This window comes from Triticum urartu, chromosome 6 (genome assembly GCF_003073215.2).
Source record: "Triticum urartu cultivar G1812 chromosome 6, Tu2.1, whole genome shotgun sequence".
Taxonomy (NCBI): domain Eukaryota; kingdom Viridiplantae; phylum Streptophyta; class Magnoliopsida; order Poales; family Poaceae; genus Triticum; species Triticum urartu.
In genome coordinates this window covers 564,571,324-564,595,508 of record NC_053027.1, presented here as the reverse complement: position 1 = coordinate 564,595,508, position 24,185 = coordinate 564,571,324, and the positions used below count along the sequence as shown (strand labels likewise).

The window sequence follows — 24,185 nt, the reverse complement described above, 5'->3', positions numbered from 1 at the left end:
TAGGTGGATCATCCATCCACATAGTCTAGTAGAGCGGTGTGGCCGAGGAGATGGAGCGCGGAGGGGGAGAACGGTGGCGACCACAATGGGGAGGGAGGAGAAATCCTAGATGGTTTGGCGGGCGGAAAGGGTGAGGGAGTTGGGTGATGTGTAGTTTTGATGGGTGGCCTCTCAAGGGGAGGACCGAGGAAAGCTAGCTAGTGGATCGGAGAAATCATCCTTGACGGCATTGGTGCATGAATGCACCCCTTTCCTTTTTTTTTCTTCCTATGTCATTGTTTCATAAACGAAAATTGTGAGATAAATTTTTTTACATGTGCTATCATTGGGGTATTATTTCCTTGGAGGAAGAGCAAGGTTTATCATCTATAGGGATGGCAGTTTTGCCCATGGGTATGGGTACCCGCGGGTACCCTATCCGGAAATAATGGACATGGATGAGACTTTTTACCACTTCATACCCATGGATATGGGTATCCATACCCGCAAAAAGCATGGGTAGGATATGGGTATGAAATTATACCCATAGGTAACCCAATGGATACCCAGAAAATTAATAAATAAATTAAACACTATAATATGTGAGTAAATAATTATCTTGAGTTCTTAACTAGCCCGCAGACCATAGGTCATAGCCGGCCATCGCCCCAGTACTATCTTCTCTGCTTTTCCTTGAAGCAATCAAGAGCCGGGTTATTGAATCCTCGTCGATTCATCCCCAAGCAAGGCTATAATATATTGTACCCATCGGATGGGTACCTGAATTTAGACCTTTTTCTCATCTTACTTTTGTCATGTCAATGCTATATATTGTACCCACCGGATACCCATTAGGTATAGGATACCCGATGGATATGGGCATGGGTACCAATTTGCGCCCATGAATAGTGAAGTGGGTGGGTATAGAAAAAAATTGGGTATGGGTTTGGGTAGAAAAGTGTCATACCCGCCCATACCCTACCCATTGCCATCCCTAGTAATGTGATGGTTGAGAAATGCAATTTTGTTACTAAAATAATATCTCTGGGTTCGAAGTTGCCTTTTTAATACCAGAACATGTCTAGAAACTATATGAAGAGCTAATGGTCAAGATATTTGGTCATGTTAATAAGAAAAATGAATGTACGCGAAAGAGTACACCTTGTCAATCTAAAAGAATCAAGACAATACATCTCCGTGTATGAGTTTGTATTGTATTTCTTAAAGATTTTTTGGTTTGTTCCAAGATGATGCCAATGAGTACTACTATTACTACTTCTAACTCTTTGAGTTGATATAGGTTTGTGCTTTCTTCGAATTTAGGTATTTCCATTTTCGATCTTTTAGCTTCTACTGGTATTGGTGGCTAGATGTAAGTGACTGGGATGGTTGCAATATTTTTCAAAAGTGTTCGTTTTAGCCTTTATCTTTAGGAGCACAATGCTCAGACAATATATCCTTTTCACGATTCATTTACATGTCTCTAGCCAAGTATCAAATGTCACAAGTTAGTCACATCGTTGTCACATGGTCGAAATAATTATCTTCAAAAGGAGTTTTCTTTCTTTTCTTGAACATAGTATAATTATAAATGATCACACACACGAACATACATTCACTCCTATACAGTGGCGTAGTCAGGCCCCGGTAACAGGGGCCTTGGTGCGGGGCATGGCGGCAAGATTGTTCATTGACGTTAGATATAATGCTGCTACACACTGTATCGCTGTGCTTAGCCCGGGGCATGGTGCTGCGCTGGCTACGCAATTGCTCCTATGAACGTGTGCACGCACACATCCTATCTCATGAGCACCTTTCAAATACCGAGCCAACACAATATCTTGAGATTGACGAAGTCACCACATGCGCCTTCGTAGTCGAAGTGAACGCCTCTTCCCATTGAAGGAACATCACCGGAAAGTCCAAAAAAATCTAGAAAAATACGAGCACCAGTGTCAAGTCTAGGACTTAAACCCTAGTGGAATGATTTCACCACAAGGAACCTAATCATCTGAGTTACGCTCAGTTTGCAAGAGGTTATTTTTTCACGAACCTACTTTTGTATAATTAGTTTGGGTTCACTTTAAATGGCTTATTTAGATATATTTTTTTGAGGAGTCACGGCAGGAGAGTTCCCTACCTGAATATATTGCTCAAAGATGTCAAAAGCCAAGAGTAGTTACCCTCTTAGTATTTGGCTACTCCAGTTTAGATGGAAAATTGGATCGATAACCTGAACAAGTTGATCCCTTTATGAGGGAAAGAAGGCAATATACCGTACAGGTAACAGGGTTAAAGAATATAAGAAGAAATTGACAACCCAAGAGAAGGCACAACCTTCTAGAGGTGCTTGCGCGTCGTTTCCTTCATGGAGGTATTGCTTATGGAGAACCTTTCACATGGTCCTTGTGTTGCCAGGGTATAGTTGGTGCCGGTGGTCTTCGTTGTATATCGTTGATAGTTCTTTTGATCGCTTTAGGGTTTTTTTGTCTCCCTCCGCCAAGGCATAGCTTTGGTCTTCTATGACTATGCTCTTTGCCACTACATGACACTTCACCATTGTTTGGGCCTAGGGGAAGGCATTGGGGAGTAATAAGTAGATGATGGGTTGCTAGAGTGACAGAAATTTAAACCCTAGTTTATGAGCTGCTTCATAAGGGGCTGATTTGGATCCATATGTTTCATGCTATGGTTAGGTTTACCTTAATCCTTCTTTTGTAGTTGCCCAATGAAGGACAATACCTAAGCACCGGTCCACCCACATATCAAATTATCGAAGTACCGAACGCGAATCATATGAGCGTGATAAAAACTAGCTTGACGATAATTCCTATGTGTCCTCGGGAACGCTTTCCTTTATATAAGAGTTTGTCCAGCCTTGTCCTTTGCTACAAAAAGGATTAGAACATCTTGCTGCACCTTATTTACTTTATTTACTTGTTACCCGTTACAAATTACCTTATCACAAAACTATCTGTTACCGACAATTTCAGTACTTGCAGATAATACCTTACTGAAAACTTCTTATCATTTCCTTCTGCTCCTTGTTGGGTTCGACACTCTTACTTATCGAAAGGACTACGATAGATCCCCTACACTTGTGGGTCATCAACCTGCACCGAACCGATCGGAATGGCACGACCGCGCTACCTGGACGCTCACCGGTGCACGAACGCCATAGCACTGCGGCCGTTGGGTGCTTCGAAGCGCTGCAGGAGGGAAGCAAAATAGGGGAGGCCAAGGGGGCAGACTTTCGCGGGAGCTACGACAGACGGTCACGCACACATGAAGTGCCCCACTACCAGCTCCTCGCAGCAATCACTATCCCCGCCAACCAACCATAGCATAGGACCACGCCACTGCTAGGATGCAACTGTTGGGTAACGTAGTAATTTCAAAATTTTCCTACGCACACGCAAGATCATGGTGATGCATAGCAACGAGAGGGGAGAGTATGATCTACGTACCCTTGTAGATCGACAACGGAAGCGTTTGGTTGATGTAGTCGTACGTCTCCACGGCCCGACCGATCAAGGACCGAAACTACGGCACCTCCGAGTTCTAGCACACGTTCAGCTCGATGACGATCCCCGGACTCCGATCCAGCAAAGTGTCGGGGAAGAGTTCCGTCAGCACGACGGCGTGGTGACGATCTTGATGTACTATCTGTTGGGGAACGCAGTAATTTCAAAAAAATTCCTACGCACACGCAAGATCATGGTGATGCATAGCAACGAGAGGGGAGAGTATGATCTATGTACCCTTGTAGATCACAACGGAAGCGTTGACACAATCGTAGAGGAAGTAGTCGTACGTCTTCTTCCCGATCCGACCGATCCAAGCACCGTTACTCCGGCACCTCCGAGTTCTTAGCACACGTACAGCTCGATGACGCTCCCCGGGCTCCGATCCAGCAAAGCTTCGGGGATGAGTTCCGTCAGCACAACGGCGTGGTGACGATGATGATGTTCTACCGACGCAGGGCTTCGCCTAAGCACTACAACGATATGACCGAGGTGGAATATGGTGGCAGGGGGCACCGCACACGGCTAAGGAACGATCACGAGGATCAACTTGTGTGTTCTAGGGTGCCCCCATGCCTCCGTATATAAAGGAGCCAAGGGGAGGGGTGCGGCCGGCCAGGAGGTGGGCGCAGGAGGAGTCCTACTCCTACCGGGAGTAGGACTCCTCCCCCTTTTCCTTGTCCAAGTAGGAGAGAGGGGGGGAGAGAAGGAAAGGGGGGGGGGCGCCGCCCCTCCCTCCTTGTCCAATTCGGACTAGGGGGAGAGGGGGCGCGTGGCCTGCCCTGGCAGCCCCTTCCTCTTCTCCACATTGGGCCCATAAGGCCCATTAACCCCCCGGGGGGTTCCGGTAACCCCCCGGTTCTCCGGTTTTATCCGAAACTTCTCCGGAACCCTTCCGGTGTCCGAATATAGTCATCCAATATATCAATCTTTATGTCTCGACCATTCCGAGACTCCTCGTCATGTCCGTGATCACATCCGGGACACTGAACTAACTTCGGTACATCAAAATGCATAAACTCATAATAACTATCATCGTAACTTTAAGCGTGCGGACCCTACGGTTCGAGAACAATGTAGACATGACCGAGACATGTCTCCGGTCAATAACCAATAGCGGGACATGGATGCCCATATTGGCTCCTACATATTCTATGAAGATCTTTATCGGTCAGACCGCATAACAACATACGTTGTTCCCTTTGTCATCGGTATGTTACTTGCCTGAGATTCGATCGTCGGTATCCAATACCTAGTTCAATCTCGTTACCGGCAAGTCTCTTTACTCGTTCCGTAATACATCATCTCACAACTAAATCATTAGTTGTAATGCTTGCAAGGCTTATGTGATGTGCATTACCGAGAGGGCCCAGAGATACCTCCCCGACAATCGGAGTGACAAATCCTAATCTCGAAATACGCCAACCCAACATCTACCTTTGGAGACACCTGTAATGCTCCTTTATAATCACCCAGTTACATTGTGACATTTGGTAGCACCCAAAGTGTTCCTCCGGTAAACGGGAGTTGCATAATCTCATAGTCATAGGAACATGTATAAGTCATGAAGAAAGCAATAGCAACATACTAAACGATCGGGTGCTAAGCTTATGGAATGGGTCATGTCAATCAGATCATTCAACTAATGATGTGATCCCGTTAATCAAATAACAACTCCTTTGTCTATGGTTAGGAAACATAACCATCTTTGATTAACGAGCTAGTCTAGTAGAGGCATACTAGTGACACTCTGTTTGTCTATGTATTCACACATGTATTATGTTTCCGGTTAATACAATTCTAGCATGAATAATAAACATTTATCATGATACAAGGAAATAAATAATAACTTTATTATTGCCTCTAGGGCATATTTCCTTCAGTCTCCCACTTGCACTAGAGTCAATAATCTAGATTACACAGTAATGATTCTAACACCCATGGAGCCTTGGTGCTGATCATGTTTTGCTCGTGGAAGAGGCTTAGTCAACGGGTCTGCAACATTCAGATCCGTATGTATCTTGCAAATCTCTATGTCTCCCACCTGGACTAGATCCCGGATGGAATTGAAGCGTCTCTTGATGTGCTTGGTTCTCTTGTGAAATCTGGATTCCTTTGCCAAGGCAATTGCACCAGTATTGTCACAAAAGATTTTCATTGGACCCGATGCACTAGGTATGATACCTAGATCGGATATGAACACCTTCATCCAGACTCCTTCATTTGCTGCTTCCGAAGCAGCTATGTACTCCGCTTCACATGTAGATCCCGCTACGACGCTTTGTTTCGAACTGCACCAACTGACAGCTCCACCGTTTAATGTAAACACGTATCCGGTTTGCGATTTAGAATCGTCCGGATCAGTGTCAAAGCTTGCATCAACGTAACCGTTTACGATGAGCTCTTTGTCACCTCCATATACGAGAAACATATCCTTGGTCCTTTTCAGGTACTTCAGGATGTTCTTGACCACTGTCCAGTGATCCACTCCTGGATTACTTTGGTACCTCCCTGCTAAACTTATAGAAAGGCACACATCAGGTCTGGTACACAGCATTGCATACATGATAGAGCCTATGGCTGAAGCATAGGGAACATCTTTCATTTTCTCTCTATCTTCTGCAGTGGTCGGGCTTTGAGTCTTACTCAATTTCACACCTTGTAACACAAGCAAGAACCCTTTCTTTGCTTGATCCATTTTGAACTTTTTCAAAACTTTGTCAAGGTATGTGCTTTGTGAAAGTCCAATTAAGCGTCTTGATCTATTTCTATAAATCTTTATGCCTAATATGTAAGCAGCTTCACAGAGGTCTTTCATTGAAAAACTCTTATTCAAGTATCCCTTTATGCTATCCAGAAATTCTATATCATTTCCAATCAGTAATATGTCATCCACATATAATATCAGAAATGCTACAGAGCTCCCACTCACTTTCTTGTAAATACAGGCTTCTCCAAAAGTCTGTATAAAACCAAATGCTTTGATCACACTATCAAAGCGTTTATTCCAAATCCGAGAGGCTTGCACCAGTCCATAAATGGATCGCTGGAGCTTGCACACTTTGTTAGCTCCCTTTGGATTGACAAAACCTTCCGGTTGCATCATATACGACTCTTCTTCCAGAAATCCATTCAGGAATGCAGTTTTGACATCCATCTGCCAAATTTCATAATCATAAAATGCGGCAATTGCTAACATGATTCGGACAGACTTAAGCATCGCTACGGGTGAGAAGGTCTCATCGTAGTCAATCCCTTGAACTTGTCGAAAACCTTTTGCGACAGTCGAGCTTTGTAGACAGTAATATTACTGTCAGCGTCAGTCTTCTTCTTGAAGATCCATTTATTCTCAATTGCTTGCCAATCATCGGGCAAGTCAACCAAAGTCCATACTTTGTTCTCATACATGGATCCCATCTCAGATTTCATGGCTTCAAGCCATTTTGCGGAATCTGGGCTCATCATCGCTTCTTCATAGTTCGTAGGTTCATCATGATCTAGTAGCATGATTTCTAGAACAGGATTACCGTACCACTTTGGCGTGGCTCTCACTCTGGTTGATCTACGAGGTTCAGTAGTATCTTGATCTAAAGTTTCATGATCATCATCATTAGCTTCCTCACTTATTGGTGTAGGTGTCACTAAAACAGTTTTCTGTGATGTACTACTTTCCAATAAGGGAGCAGGTACAGTTACCTCGTCAAGTTCCACTTTCCTCCCACTCACTTCTTTCGAGAGAAACTCCTTCTCTAGAAAGTTTCCGAATTTAGCAACAAAAGTCTTGCCTTCGGATCTGTGATAGAAGGTGTATCCAATAGTTTCCTTTGGATATCCTATGAAGACACATTTCTCCGATTTGGGTTCGAGCTTATCAGGTTGAAGCTTTTTCACATAAGCATCGCAGCCCCAAACTTTCAGAAACGACAACTTTGGTTTCTTGCCAAACCATAGTTCATAAGGCGTCGTCTCAACGGATTTTGATGGTGCCCTATTTAACGTGAATGCGGCCGTCTCTAGAGCATAACCCCAAAACGATAGCGGTAAAATCTGTAAGAGACATCATAGATCGCACCATATCTAATAAAGTATGATTACGACGTTCGGACACACCATTACGCTGTGGTGTTCCGGGTGGCGTGAGTTGCGAAACTATTCCACAATTTTTTAAATGTACACCAAACTCGTAACTCAAATATTCTCCTCCACGATCAGATCGTAGAAACTTTATTTTCTTGTTACGATGATTTTCCACTTCACTCTGAAATTATTTAAACTTTTAAAATGTTTCAGACTTATGTTTCATTAAGTAGATATACCCGTATCTGCTTAAATCATCTGTGAAGGTGAGAAAATAACGATATCCGCCACGAGCCTCAATATTCATCGGACCACATACATCTGTATGTATGATTTCCAACAGATCTCTTGCTCTCTCCATAGTTCCGGAGAACGGTGTTTTAGTCATCTTGCCCATGAGGCACGGTTCGCAAGTACCAATTGATTCATAATCAAGTGGTTCCAAAAGCCCATCAGTATGGAGTTTCTTCATGCGCTTCACACCGAAATGACCTAAACGGCAGTGTCACAAATAAGTTGCACTATCATTATCAACTCTGCATCTTTTGGCTTCAACATTATGAATATGTGTATCACTACTATCGAGATTCATCAAAAATAGACCACTCTTCAAAGGTGCATGACCATAAAAGATATTACTCATATAAATAGAACAACCATTATTCTCTGATTTAAATGAATAACCGTCTCGCATCAAACAAGATCCAGATATAATGTTCATGCTCAACGCAGGCACCAAATAACAATTATTTAGGTCTAATACTAATCCCGAAGGTAGATGTAGAGGTAGCGTGCCGACTGCGATCACATCGACTTTGGAACCATTTCCCACGCGCATCGTCACCTCGTCCTTAACCAATCTTCGCTTAATCCGTAGTCCCTGTTTCGAGTTGCAAATATTAGCAACAGAACCAGTATCAAATCCCCAGGTGCTACTGCGAGAATTAGTAAGGTACACATCAATAACATGTATATCACATATACCTTTGTTCACCTTGCCATCCTTCTTATCCGCCAAATACTTGGGGCAGTTCCGCTTCCAGTGACCAGTGTGCTTGCAATAGAAGCACTCCGTTTCAGGCTTAGGTCCAGGTTTGAGTTTCTTCTCTTGAGTAGCAACTTGCTTGCCGTTCTTTTTGAAGTTCCCCTTCTTCTTCCCTTTGCCCTTTTTCTTGAAACTAGTGGTCTTGTTGACCATCAACACTTGATACTCCTTCTTGATTTCTACCTCCGCAGCTTTCAGCATTGCGAAGAGCTCGGGAATAGTTTTATTCATCCCTTGCATATTATAGTTCATCACGAAGCTCTTGTAGCTTGGTGGCAGTGATTGGAGAATTCTGTCAATGACGCAATCATCTGGAAGATTAACTCCCAATTGAATCAAGTGATTATTATACCCAGAAATTTTGAGTATATGCTCACTGACAGAACTGTTCTCCTCCATCTTGCAGCTATAGAACTTATTGGAGACTTCATATCTCTCAATCCGGGCATTTGCTTGAAATATTAACTTCAACTCCTGAAACATCTCATATGCTCCATGACGTTCAAAACGTCGTTGAAGTCCCGATTCTAAGCCGTAAAGCATGGCACACTGAACTATCGAGTAGTCATCAGCTTTGCTCTGCCAGACGTTCATAACATCTGGTGTTGCTCCAGCAGCAGGCCTGGCACCCAGCGGTGCTTCCAGGACGTAATTCTTCTGTGCAGCAATGAGGATAATCCTCAAGTTACGGACCCAGTCCGTGTAATTGCTACCATCATCTTTCAACTTTGCTTTCTCAAGGAACGCATTAAAATTCAACGAAACAACAGCACGAGCCATTTATCTACAATCAACATAAACAAGCAAGATACTATCAGGGACTAAGTTCATGATAAATTTAAGTTCAATTAATCATATTACTTAAGAACTCCCACTTAGATGGACATCCCTCTAATCCTCTAAGTGATCACGTGATCCAAATCAACTAAACCATGTCCGATCATCACGTGAGATGGAGTAGTTTCATTGGTGAACATCACTATGTTGATCATATCTACTATATGATTCACGCTCGACCTTTCGGTCTCCGTGTTCCGAGGCCATATCTGTATATGCTTGGCTCGTCGAGTATAACCTGAGTATTCCGCGTGTGCAACTGTTTTGCACCCGTTGTATTTGAACGTAGAGCCTATCACACCCGATCATCACGTGGTGTCTCAGCACGAAGAACTTTCGCAACGGTGCATACTCAGGGAGAACACTTCTTGATAATTAGTGAGAGATCATCTTATAATGCTACCGTCAATCAAAGCAAGATAAGATACATAAAAGATAAACATCACATGCAATCAATATAAGTGATATGATATGGCCATCATCATCTTGTGCCTGTGATCTCCATCTCCGAAGCACCGTCGTGATCACCATCGTCACCGGCGCGACACCTTGATCTCCATCATAGCATCATTGTCGACTCGCCAATCTTATGCTTCCACGACTATCACTACCGCTTAGTAATAAAGTAAGCATTACATCGCGATTGCATTGCATACAATAAAGCGACAACCATATGGCTCCTGCCAGTTGCCGATAACTCGGTTACAAAACATGATCATCTCATACAATAAAATTTAGCATCATGTCTTGGCCATATCACATCACAACATGCCCTGCAAAAACAAGTTAGACGTCCTCTACTTTGTTGTTGCAAGTTTTACGTGGCTGCTACGGGCTTAAGTAAGAACCAATCTCACCTACGCATCAAACCACAATGATAGTTTGTCAATTTGACTCCGTTTTAACCTTCACAAGGACCGGGCGTAGGCACACTCGGTTCAACTAAAGTTGGAGAGACTGTCGCCCGCAAGCCACCTATGTGCAAAGCACGTCGGGAGAACCGGTCTCGCGTAAGCGTACGCGTAATGTCGGTCCGGGTCGCCTCGTCCAACAATACCGCCGAACCAAAGTATGACATGCTGGTAGGCAGTATGACTTATATCACCCACAACTCACTTGTGTTCTACTCGTGCATATAACATCAAACCATAAAACCTAGGCTCTGATACCACTGTTGGGGAACGCAGTAATTTCAAAAAATTTCCTATGCACACGCAAGATCATGGTGATGCATAGCAACGAGAGGGGAGAGTATGATCTACGTACCCTTGTAGATCACAACGGAAGCGTTGACACAATCGTAGAGGAAGTAGTCGTACGTCTTCTTCCCGATCCGACCGATCCAAGCACCGTTACTCCGGCACATCCGAGTTCTTAGCACACGTACAGCTCGATGACGCTCCCCGGGCTCCGATCCAGCAAAGCTTCGGGGATGAGTTCCGTTAGCACAACGGCGTGGTGACGATGATGATGTTCTACCGACGCAGGGCTTCGCCTAAGCACTACAACGATATGACCGAGGTGGAATATGGTGGCAGGGGGCACCGCACACGGCTAAGGAACGATCACGAGGATCAACTTGTGTGTTCTAGGGTGCCCCCTGCCTCCGTATATAAAGGAGCCAAGGGGAGGGGTGCGGCCGGCCAGGAGGTGGGCGCAGGAGGAGTCCTACTCCTACTGGGAGTAGGACTCCTCCCCCTTTTCCTTGTCCAAGTAGGAGAGAGGGGGGAGAGAAGGAAAGGGGGGGGGCGCCGCCCCTCCCTCCTTGTCCAATTCGGACTAGGGGGAGAGGGGGCGCGCAGCCTGCCCTGGCAGCCCCTTCCTCTTCTCCACATTGGGCCCATAAGGCCCATTAACCCCCCGGGGGGTTCCGGTAACCCCCCGGTTCTCCGGTTTTATCCGAAACTTCTCCGGAACCCTTTCGGTGTCCGAATATAGTCATCCAATATATCAATCTTTATGTCTCGACCATTCCGAGACTCCTCGTCATGTCCGTGATCACATCCGGGACTCCGAACTAACTTCGGTACATCAAAATGCATAAACTCATAATAACTGTCATCGTAACTTTAAGCGTGCGGACCCTACGGTTCGAGAACAATGTAGACATGACCGAGACATGTCTCCGGTCAATAACCAATAGCGGGACCTGGATGCCCATATTGGCTCCTACATATTCTACGAAGATCTTTATCGGTCAGACCGCATAACAACATACGTTGTTCCCTTTGTCATCGGTATGTTACTTGCCCGAGATTCGATCGTCGGTATCCAATACCTAGTTCAATCTCGTTACCGGCAAGTCTCTTTACTCATTCCGTAATACATCATCTCACAACTAACTCATTAGTTGTAATGTTGCAAGGCTTATGTGATGTGCATTACCGAGAGGGCCCAAAGATACCTCCCCGACAATCGGAGTGACAAATCCTAATCTCGAAATACGCCAACCCAACATCTACCTTTGGAGACACCTGTATTCTCCTTTATAATCACCCAGTTACGTTGTGACGTTTGGTAGCACCCAAAGTGTTCCTCCGGTAAACGGGAGTTGCATAATCTCATAGTCATAGGAACATGTATAAGTCATGAAGAAAGCAATAGCAACATACTAAACGATCGGGTGCTAAGCTTATGGAATGGGTCATGTCAATCAGATCATTCAACTAATGATGTGATCCCGTTAATCAAATAACAAATCCTTTGTCTATGGTTAGGAAACATAACCATCTTTGATTAACGAGCTAGTCTAGTAGAGGCATACTAGTGACACTCTGTTTGTCTATGTATTCACACATATATTATGTTTCCGGTTAATACAATTCTAGCATGAATAATAAACATTTATCATGATACAAGGAAATAAATAATAACTTTATTATTGCCTCTAGGGCATATTTCCTTCACTATCGTCGCAGGGCTTCGCCTAAGCACCGCTACAATATTATTGAGGACTATGGTGGAAGGGGGCACCGCACACGGCTAAGAATATGATCACGTGGATCAACTTGTGTCTCTCGGGGTGCCCCTGCCTCCGTATATAAAGGTTCAAGAGGGGGAGGCCGGCCGGCCATCATAGGGCGCGCCAGGAGGAGTCCTACTCCCTCTGGGAGTAGGATTTCTCCCCCAATCCTAGTTGGAATATGATTCGCGAGGTGGGAAAAGAGAGAGAGAGAAGGAAGGGGGCGCCGGCCCCCTCTCTCCTTGTCCTATTCGGACTAGGGGGGAGGGGCGCGCGGCCCAGCCCTGGCCGCCTCTCCTCTTCTTCCACTAAGGCCCATTAAGGCCCATGTACCTCCCGGGGGGTTCCGGTAACCTCCCGGTACTCCGGTAAAATCCCGATTTCACCCGGAACACTTTTGATATCCAAATATAGGCTTCCAATATATCAATCTTTATGTCTCGACCATTTTGAGACTCCTCGTCATGTCCGTGATCACATCCGGGACTCCGAACAAACTTCGGTACATCAAAATGCATAAACTCATAATATAACTGTCATCGTAACCTTAAGCGTGCGGACCCTACGGGTTCGAGAACAATGTAGACATGATCGAGACACGTCTCCGGTCAATAACCAATAGCAGGACCTGGATGCCCATATTGGTTCCTACATATTCTATGAAGATCTTTTATCGGTCAGACCGCATAACAACATACGTTGTTTCCTTTGTCATCGGTATGTTACTTGCCCGAGATTCGATCGTCGGTATCCAATACCTAGTTCAATCTCGTTACCGGCAAGTCTCTTTACTCGTTCCGTAATACATCATCCCGCAACTAACTCATTAGTTGCAATGCTTGCAAGGCTTAAGTGATGTGCATTACCGAGAGGGCCCAGAGATACCTCTCCGACGATCGGAGTGACAAATCCTAATCTCGAAATACGTCAACCCAACATGTATCTTTGGAGACACCTGTAGAGCACCTTTATAACCACCCAGTTACGTTGTGACGTTTGGTAGCACACAAAGTGTTCCTCCGGCACACGGGAGTTACATAATCTCATAGTCATAGGAACATGTATAAGTCATGAAGAAAGCAATAGCAACATACTAAACGATCGGGTGCTAAGCTAATGGAATGGGTCATGTCAATCAGATCATTCAACTAATGATGTGATCCCGTTAATCAAATGACAACTCTTTGTCCATGGTTAGGAAACATAACCATCTTTGATTAACGAGCTAGTCAAGTAGAGGCATACTAGTGACACTCTGTTTGTCTATGTATTCACACTTGTATTATGTTTCTGGTTAATACAATTCTAGCATGAATAATAAACTTTTATCATGATATAAGGAAATAAATAATAACTTTATTATTGCCTCTAGGGCATATTTCCTTCAGCAACCTAGAGCACCCTTATGAACTTGCACCGAGCCGATCATAAATGGCATGATTGTGCTACCTCGACGCTCACCGGCGCATGAACACCACGTTCTTGCGGCCGTTGGGTGCTTCGAAGCGCCGCAGGAGGGAACCAAAATAGGGGAGGCCAGGGGCAGACTGTCACGAGAGCTACGACAGAGAGCGGGCACACGTGCATGAAGCACCCCACTACCAGCTCCTTGCATCAGTCACTATCCCGACCAATCAATCACAACATAGGACCATGATACTGCTATGACGCAACCTAGAGCACCCCCTATGTCCATGCATTTGAGCCGATCGTGAATGGCACGCCCGCGCTACCTGGATGCTCACCCACGCACGAACGCCATGGTGTTGTGGTTGTTGAGATGCTTCGAAGCGCTGTAGCCTGTAGGAGGGAAACAAAATAGGGGAGATCAAGGGGGCAGACTGTCGCGAGAGCTATGACAGAGAGCGGGCACGCGCGCATGAAGAGCCCCACTACAGGTCCTTGCAATAGTCGCTATCTCGGCCAACCAACCATAACATAGGACGATGAGACCGCTAAGACGCAACCCAGAGCACTCCTCGCGTGCATGCACCGAGCCAAGCGCTAATGGCACGGCTGCGCCACCTGGGCACTCACTAGTGCATGAAGCACAACATTGCGGTCGCCAGGTGCTTTGAAGTGCCGCGAGAGGGAAGCAGAATAGGGGAGGCCAATGACGAGCAAATTTTCGGTGGCGGCGGCAAGGGTTGGGGGCGTCCGCCCGTGTCGCTCGCACAGGAGCGATGCATGGGTGTCCGTATCTTTCTTTTTCATTTATTTAAATTATGATTGGTTTGATGCTAAATACCGGCTTTACTGTGTGTTTTGTTTAACACAGTATAATCGAAGTTGACATACACAAGCATACACTAAACTGTTCCCTTTTCCAAACTCCACTTATTTCCATATAGCAATCCTTGATAAAAAAGAGAACAATATCCATTTCAAAACATTTCTAACATATTCCTTAGTTTGGACCAACGTAGTAATGTCACTCGACTATTATCAATCTGGCTGCAATCTTTTTCTGCCGGTAAGGATTGCACTAGAGCACCTTCTACTTCTAATAGGCCATGAACTATAGATAGAGAAGAATCATTCGAAGCGAGTACATAAGAAGCAATCCAACTTTTTTCGGTTCTAGGGGAAGACCAAAGATCTTGCGCGGCAAACGCACGCACGCACACCCTACATCTATGAGCACCTAAAATAAATCTAGAAAATACTAGCACCAATGTCAAGTCTAGAACTTGAACTTTGATTGGCTGGGGATACCACAGTTCTCCTAACCATCCTTCACAGATTGGTCCGCGTTTTACTTTGTGTTGACAAAGCCAAAAACATTGGCTATCAATTGCTTGCCTACCAAACTGCTTTGTCAATCTCTGTAAAGGTTGCAATTGTAGGCAAATTTAAGCATTACCAAATGTTATTTTATTGAGATGGAAGTGTTGCATTTATTCATAAATCTCTGTTAAGTGAGTTTAAAGCATCCATACCACAAAACCCGGAGGGATATGCCATGTTTTGCATAATTCATTCCTGCAACCTTCCTTAGCTTATAATTGAGCGACACCATTGTCAAATATTAACTTGCCAAAATATTGACTAGACAATTTTTGGCTACAAACAAAGCATGCCCTTAGGGCATGTCCAGCGCAGACGCTAGGAGAGAGGCGCCAGGATTTATTTCCTCGTCAAAGGGCAGTTGGCCCCTTGATTCCGGGTGCCAGACTAGGCATCGGTGCAAAAACTGAAAGCGGACACTTGTATCTTTTCTATGTGGGGTAAAGAGCCCGGTCTGTTCTTTTTTGGCGCCCAAAAATTAACATCTGACGTAGGAGCACAAAGCGCCCAGTGATTTTTTTATACACCTAAGCGCATGTATAGGCGTTTTGCATTGGAGATGCCCATAGTCTCGCTGGAACGCGGGAATGAAAATACGCAGAATCATATCATTTTGAATATAATTTTTTGCGGGGATATCATTTTGAATATCACAAGAACAAAAACCACCGGAATCCCTATGCACATAGCGGCACAGAGGAAGAAAACTGCAGGGATGTTGAAATCAACTCTTACTCATACTCACCGGAGAAAAAGAAGAAGAAAGAGAGAGAACTGCTTTGCTCCTCTTCGTGCTTTTGTCAAAAGTTGTGCGAAAAATCGCTGTCCTCTAAAAATTCCTCTGCTGCAACCAAAAAGACATAAATCACACCCCGAGGTGTGGAAATTTTGTAAAAGCGGCTGCCGCGTGGAGGAGAGGCCAATGAGGCAGAGAGGGGGACGTGTGATTTTTGTGTGTGTTCCCGACCAGGGGACCCATCTGGCCGCCTCTGCGGGCCGCGTGCGCCGTCCGATGGAACCCCGCACGAATCTTACAGCGCCCTCTTAACGAACTACTCCTCATCAGAAATCTCATGCTCGAAACGGAGATCTCGTGGGCTGACTGCGCATCAGGCGCCCTGTCGGCCTATCCCTATCGTTTCTGTTGGGGCTGCGACTGACAGGTGGGCGCCGCCGTCCATCTGATGAAGAAAAATCATGACCTTCTGATGTTCTTTTTTTCCCTTTTCTAAAATGTTTAATCTACGTACATAAATTGATTTGAAAAATATAAACCAGTACTAGTATATAGTCAAAGAAAAGCCAAACCAACAGACAGACAGTCCTGGGGTCTGTTCTTGTCATCCATCCTGAATTACAGGGTGTAAAGAAAGGTAGTGGGTAATTTCATTTAATAAAAAAATTGACAGACACAAGAAGGTGCTGAGGTTGCAATCATATTAAGAAATACTATAGGCAGAGAAAACATCCAGCTACTGTTTGTGATTGGAGAGAATATAGTATGGAAATAATATATTCTTTTAGAAAAGTATGAACATATATCCATGGGCAGCTAACCTAAATACTCCTATTAAAGCATCCATGTACAAGGCTGCCACCACTTGCAAATTAAAATACTCCCACCCCTCTCTAATTAGCAAGCACACTCTTGTGTTTTGACTGATTCAGGCCAAGAGGGAGACATAATTGTATGCTAATCCTGAAAAAAAACAGTAACTTAATTTCTTTCTAACAAATAAAAGCCTTGCAATTATATTCTGTTTATCCATCTGTGCAACTAGTTCAAAGTGGACACCACGGAATAATTGGCACCAAAGCACCCAGCATGTATTCTAATTCTCTGCAAGGTCATTGACTGGATATTATTTTATTGCTACAACGATGACTAATGGAAAGCCTTCTGATCTCAGAAACTCAAAATAGATTGATACATCAAGAGCATGTCCCTCCAATCCTCTAAATCCTAGAGAGGACCCCAGCAAGCGAAGCCCCCATCCCAGCAAGAACCCTAGGCGTCCGCGCGGCGATGATTATACAAAACTGGACACATATAGCTCAATCTCGATCTTGTTTTCTCCACTCCGCCTCTTATCTTGTTTCCTCCATTTTACCGCGGTGTGAAAGGCCGGTCGTGCCACGGAAACCATCGCCGCATTGGATCATTCATTCCTCCTGCTCGACCATCCTCCGGACATCCTCGATCACCATCCACGACTCGTGCCCGCCGATCACCTCGGCCTGCTTCCGGGAGTCGCTCCACATCTTTACAGGACAAGAAACAGCGGCCTCAGGAAACACAATGCCGAGATGGAGACCATAAAGAAAGAAACAAGCTTTACTTGTACCTGTATGGAAGGCATCTTCTGCTCGAGTCCCGCATAAAGGATCACATAGATTGGACAAAAGAAGGCATTAGCGCTTAGATAAATATATCCACTTGAGATCCCAATATAGGCCAACATGTATTTAATTGTTGCAGGACAAGATAACGATGAAGCCAAACGCATGATGGGGCCATCCTTGGTATGCTTTGTTGTTACCAAAGCTACAGGATATGTGCATACGGCTAAGAAAGAAACGCTTGGGTAGTAGGTACAAGTTGCAGGAAGCCGGCAACTGAAAGCAAAGTTTCCAGGGGCAACACAGAGGAACCATTTCCTCCAAAATAGGGAACAGAGACCAAGAAAGAACGCCGAGAAGTTCCAACAAAAGATACAAAAATGAAACGGGTTTGGACTGTTTGCTAACAAGAAAGCACACTTGAGCGTCAAGAAAAGGTTCTGATATCATTGTTCGTTAATGAGCGCAAGTACAGCAGAACCAACTCAACACACGGCAGATACTTACTGTTACTCCTGCACGATTCACGAGCTTCTGTGGAACAGCATTGACGTCGACGCAGTAAAACCGGATTCTGCAGAGCAAATAATGACAGAGATCATAAATTTGTCGATAACAACTCCAGAGGTGCAGTACTTTGTCAACATGGCAACCAAAGCTCTAACCTCCGATAGTACTCTGCCGCCAACTTTTCCAGCTTAGGCTTCAGATATATACATTTCCTGCACCAACTTGCCGTCCTGCATATTGCAAATGCTGGTATTTATTCTCAACCCAGACTGTAAGACACCGTGGGATAATTTTGACAGTCATCACTATGTCAGACAACTACTTGAAATACATCTGGCAATCCATTTACGGAACCTACTGCCGAAACTGATGTAAAAAAGGTGATAAACTGCACATTAGTATTGAAGTACTTTTGTACAAGAGTATATATGACGAAACACCTTGTAGCAATGATACTGTATTTATGTGGTAAACATAATACATGTAAGCGACATGCGGATCCGCCTAAGATATGAACCAGGAGAAGAGACACTGAACCTAACTACTGGCTACAACAACAGCAAAATGGAATGTGCAGGGTGAGCTGCTTATTGTTGCGTTTCGGAAAAACAAGTCTTCCAAATACACATCACACAACCACCAAGATCTGGCAGAGTTTAGACGCCGGTACCGAAACAAGTCGCTAGAAGGGTCGCACACGACAACGCGCTTTATGGGTAAAACTGAAGGTGAGCTCTCCAATCACCACTCAGAGCTGACCAAGAGCTACCAAGAGCCATACACAGGGTAACTAGATGAGCCCCTTTTCATCCAAGATGCGAGATTTCTACCCCCATAAGGCCACACAACCGTGAAGCATTGAAGCCTAATCCAAGTTAGCTGAAGCATGATTCATGATAACCCATTTCATCCTGTCCTAATCGGGACCTAGTTAAAATTCAGAGCAAACCATAGGGAGGCAGGTAGTTTACCAGAACACGACGATGGGGACGCCGCGCTGCTGGGCCTCGGCGAGGGCCCGGTCCAGCTGCTCCTCGCCGCCGATCGGCTCCAGCTCCACCCACGCCGGCCCCTCCTCCTCTTCCTCCATCCCCGTCCCCGCCCTCCCCTCCGCGGTCGCCGCTGTCAGACCCGCCCGGCGAGGCCCCGGCGGCAGCGAGATCGAGGCCCGCCGAGCGGGCGCCCGGGAGAGGAAGGCGAGGCGATGCGGGGGAGGCCGTGGCCTGAGAGGGGCGCCCCGGCACGGCGACGCCGCGTCCCCGCCGCCGGCCGCCACTGCGTAATAGGCGGAGGTGGTGGCCATTCTGTTTGGGCTCGTCCGGTGTGGGCCGGGTCCGGGTCCGGCCGCGCCAACTCCTATCGGCCCAGGCACCGCGAGCCAAAAGTCAAACCGACTGGTCTGGTCTAGCCCCGACTCTCCTCACTCCCACTCCCACTCCCCACCGCCACGCGCGTCGCCGGCTCGCCGCCATGGACTCCAGCGACGAAGCGAGGTAGCATGGCGCTGAGGACGGCGCTCCCAGCTCTGCCCCGGGCCTTCGCGTCCCGGCAGCGGCTGGCCACGCGCGCCTCGTCGGCCCGGCTGGAGGAGGATGGCGCAGCTCGCCCCAACACCCGGAGCGCCCGCGGGGCGTTCGACGGAATTCCCGGCCGGGACGCCGCGGCGGGGGCCAGCTCCGGATCCAGCCGGGACGCCCTCGTCGAGTGCGCGCGGCGCGGGATGGGGCGGGAGGCGCTGGGCCATTTCTCGGCCGCACGGCGCCTCGGCGGCGAACACCTCGACGGCGCCATGCTGTCCTGCGCTCTCAAGGCGTGCGGGGCGATGCCGGGCGGCTGCAGGGCCGTCGGGGAGCAGCTGCATTGCCTCTGCGTCAAGTGCGGGCTCGACCGGGCCGACATCGGAGTCGGCACGGCGCTCGTCGACGCGTACACGAAGTGCGGTGGCGTGGAGGACGGGAGGCTGGTGTTCGAGGGGATGCCACAGAGGAACGTCGGCACATGGACGTCGTTGCTCACTGGTTATGCGCAGGCCGGGGCGCACTCGGACGCCATGGCGCTCTTCTTCAGGATGCGCGCCGAGGGGGTATGGCCTAACCCGTTCACGTTCACGAGCGTCCTCTCCGCGGTGGCGGGCCAGGGCGCGCTCGAGCTCGGGCGGCGCGTGCATGCTCAGTCGGTCAAGTTCGGATGCCGCTCGACCGTGTTCGTTTGCAATTCCCTGATGAACATGTACGCAAAGTGCGGGCTGGTTGAAGAAGCCAAGGCTGTGTTCTGTGGCATGGAGACCAGGGACATGGTGTCGTGGAACACGTTGATGGCAGGCCTTCTGTTGAATGGGTGTGAGGTGGAGGCCCTGCAGCTGTTCCATGACTCGCGAGCAAGCATGGCGAAGCTGTCACAGTCGACCTACTCGACGGTGATCAAGCTATGTGCAAACCTCAAACAGCTGGCCCTGGCACGGCAGCTCCACAGCTGTGTGCTAAAACATGGGTTCAGTTCAGATGGCAATGTCATGACAGCCATTATGGATGCCTACAGCAAATGCGGTGAACTGGATGATGCTTTCAACATTTTCTTGCTGATGCCAGGATCTCAGAGTGTCGTTTCATGGACTGCTATGATAGGCGGATGCATTCAGAACGGTGATATTCCTCTTGCTGCCTCACTCTTTAGCAGAATGAGAGAAGACAATGTCAAGCCAAATGAGTTCACCTACTCGACGATGCTCACAACATCACTGCCAGTCTTGCCTCCCCAGATTCATGCCCAGATCATCAAAACCAACTACCAGCATGCACCGTCTGTTGGGACTGCACTTCTTGCCTCATACTCAAAGCTTGGAAGCACTGGAGAAGCCCTCTCTATATTTGAAACCATTGACCAGAAGGACGTTGTTGCATGGTCTGCAATGTTGTCGTGCTATTCCCAAGCTGGCGACTGCGATGGTGCCACAAATGTGTTCATGGAGATGTCCATGCAAGGCATGAAGCCAAATGAGTTTACTATCTCTAGTGTCATCGATGCATGTGCTAGTCCCACCGCTGGGGTTGACCAGGGTAGGCAGTTCCACGCTGTTTCGATCAAATACAGATACCAGGACGCTGTCTGCGTGGGCAGCGCACTTGTCAGCATGTATGCAAGAAAAGGGAGCATTGACAGTGCTCGAAGTGTCTTTGAGAGGCAGACAGAGAGAGACTTGGTGTCATGGAACTCGATGATATCAGGGTATGCGCAGCACGGTTACAGCAAGGAGGCCCTTGATACATTCTGTCAGATGGAAGCTGCAGGCGTCGAGATGGATGGCGTCACATTCCTCGCGGTTATCATAGGATGCACTCATGCTGGACTTGTACAAGAAGGCCAGCGATACTTCGATTCCATGGTTAGAGACCACAAGATCAGTCCCACCATGGAGCATTTATGCGTGCATGGTGGATCTCTACAGCCGCGCAGGCAAGTTGGATGAAACAATGAACCTTATCGGAGACATGCCTTTCCCAGCGGGTGCAATGGTATGGCGCACACTGCTAGGCGCATGCAGAGTTCACAAGAATGTTGAGCTTGGGAAGCTGGCCGCAGAGAAGCTGCTATCGCTTGAACCGCTCGATTCGGCTACATACGTGCTGCTCTCCAACATCTATGCGTCCGCAGGGAGGTGGAAAGAGAGGGATGAAGTGAGGAAGCTCATGGATTCTAAAAAGGTGAAGAAGGAAGCTGGATCCAGCTGGATTCAGTTCAAGAATAAGGTCCATTCCTTTATAGCCTCCGACAAATCGCACCCTCTGTCCGACCAGATATACGCAAAGCTGAAGGCGATGACAGCCAGGTTGAAGCAGGAGGGTTACTGTCCGAACACGAGCTTTGTGCTCCATGACATGGCAGAAGAGCAGAAGGAAGCCATGCTGGTCACGCACAGTGAGCGGCTGGCTCTTGCCTTTGGTCTGATAGCTACACCACCAGGGACGCCCCTTCAGATTGTCAAAAACCTGCGGGTCTGTGGGGACTGCCATGTGGTGATGAAGATGGTGTCGGCGATTGAGGACAGGGAGATCATCATGCGAGACTGCAGCAGGTTCCACCACTTCAAATCTGGTGCCTGCTCTTGTGGTGATTTCTGGTGATGTAGAGCAGAACAAACTGACAGTGGATACAGCAGACTGGCAATGCCATCCACAACAATGTGACCTGCAAGTAGACCCTGAAGTAGTTCATGAGTATGTGTTGTCTGAAGCCCCAATGTCAGCTATACAAAGGTACAAGCTTATAGGTAGTGGTTCTGTGCCTGTTTGCAGGTAAGAGTATACATGAGCCGTCATACAGTTTCCTCTATACTTGTTTTTGAAAGAGCAACATGAGTCATATGGAGCGTGTATCTTACACTGACGGTTTAGATGATATAAAACACAACAAGGAAGCTAAACATACATGTTTGTGTTTTTACTGGCTTTGGGCATCTAAACCTTCAAGCCTATACTGAGCCATTGACTATCTAAACGGAAGAACACCACAATTTTTCAAAAAATTAATAATAATCCATTGTTGCATTTGGACTGAACCCCACTTGTCATCCTTTTCTTTAGGCGAGTGCAGCACGTGACGTAGTATATGATCTTTGTTCATCCTGGTGCATATCTGATTTTTGTCTCTGTTATGGACTCATCATTCATTGGCCTGGTAAGTAAAGAAATCCTATTATTTGTTTCCTTGTGTTCAACATGGTTATGCATGCCAGTTTCCGTGATACTCAAAGCAATTTGACCACCATTTGGGATTGGTTCTAACTTCAGCGTTTGGCATGGCCTGTGGATTTATTTATTTTTTGCAGGATTGTTGCCTACTTTTTGCCAGAACGGGTGGGTGACCAAACTTTTTGTGAACTTGATCCCCCTCTTATATCTATGGCATGTGGGACAGGCTACCATTGGCAATTCAAATTTTGTCTGAGCCATGTTTCCACAGCTGTTTGGTGAGAGACCATTTTTTGTGAATGCGCCTGCACTTTGATCATGAGTAACAAGGGTAAAGTAGTGGTGTATGACTAGGAATCCAAACACAACCTTTTGTTCTCATCCAGATAGTGTAAAAGAAGTACACTATGATGATGCAAACCAAACCTTACTGAATTCCAGTCCGGCACGTACATGGAACATGGCATTGCGCATGTCTATAGCATGAGATCTGTATTCAGACGATCAGAACTTCGACGGCGACCGTATTCAAAATGCCTGGAGGATGGGGGAGACTGATCTGTGGAGGTGCGGCTTGCTTCATCTTTCGCCTACTTTCTGTGCCCTGCTATTTTTTTGTATCCTGAAGTAATTAAGCTCTGCATGCTCAGGCTGTAGGCGATAGCAACCATGGTCACGGCACTTGGTTCTGTTCATCTCCACAGAAGAATATTTCCAATGCAACAAAGGGGAATGGCGGTCAGGTTTCGCGGAGGCTGAATCTCCGCAATTTATTTATTTATTTTTGCTTTCACACGGGCCTTCTCATTTTCTGTGGCCACTTATGTCATTTTCTCTGTTACTCCTTCCATTGCAAAGTTTTGGTGATGGTAGCAGACCATGTCTAAAGAGACATCTTAACGATCTGTAACCAAACCATGCTCTGTGCACCGGCCTCCATTTCTTTTTCTCGGCAGTCTCTTTTTCTCAAGTGACCTCCGGAGTTTTCACCTTCACTCGATTGCATCCCATTGAGATGGCCATGTCGTTTCCCGCAAGCTAAAAAGAAGAAGAAGAAGAAGAAGAAGAAGAAGAAGAAGAGACGGCCATGTCGCAGCGCTACAGCTTCAGCGCAGTGTAGTCGGTTTTTCGGCGTGTCGTCGTAGTCTATTTGTTATCATGAAGTTGGAGTTGCGGCGGCAAGGTCCGGGCGATGACCGGCGACGGGTCATCCAGCTTGACAATTCTTCGCGGCGACGACCTTGCATCTGTCTCCTTTGTAGCTCGCCTCCAGAATCGGAGTTGCCTTGTCGTCAGCACGTGCTTGGCAGATCTTACGGTGAAGTCGGAGTCATTGCTTGAGGAGGACCGGTGGTCGTGACGCTTGTGTCCAATCTCGATGGTGTTCTTCAACGAGGTGTGTCTAGTGTATATGTCGTGTGCTAGATCGGTGGTGC

General features: G+C 46.7%; 1 protein-coding gene and 1 pseudogene across 1 annotated transcript; one reads left to right on the top strand and one right to left on the bottom strand.

Annotated features, from left to right (window-relative positions):
- Nucleotides 1-16,900: 16,900 nt before the first annotated feature.
- Nucleotides 16,901-19,404, bottom strand: LOC125515480 (thioredoxin-like 3-2, chloroplastic). The gene is made up of 5 exons (XM_048680951.1): nt 19,033-19,404; nt 18,217-18,291; nt 18,059-18,125; nt 17,557-17,574; nt 16,901-17,473 (listed from the first exon to the last, which is right to left on the bottom strand). The coding sequence occupies exons 1-5, from the start codon at nt 19,362-19,364 to the stop codon at nt 17,375-17,377; spliced, it is 591 nt and encodes a 196-aa protein (XP_048536908.1). The 5' UTR covers nt 19,365-19,404; the 3' UTR covers nt 16,901-17,374.
- A 44-nt stretch (nt 19,405-19,448) lies between these two features.
- On the top strand, nt 19,449-23,621 carry LOC125515479 (annotated as a pseudogene).
- Nucleotides 23,622-24,185: the final 564 nt, after the last annotated feature.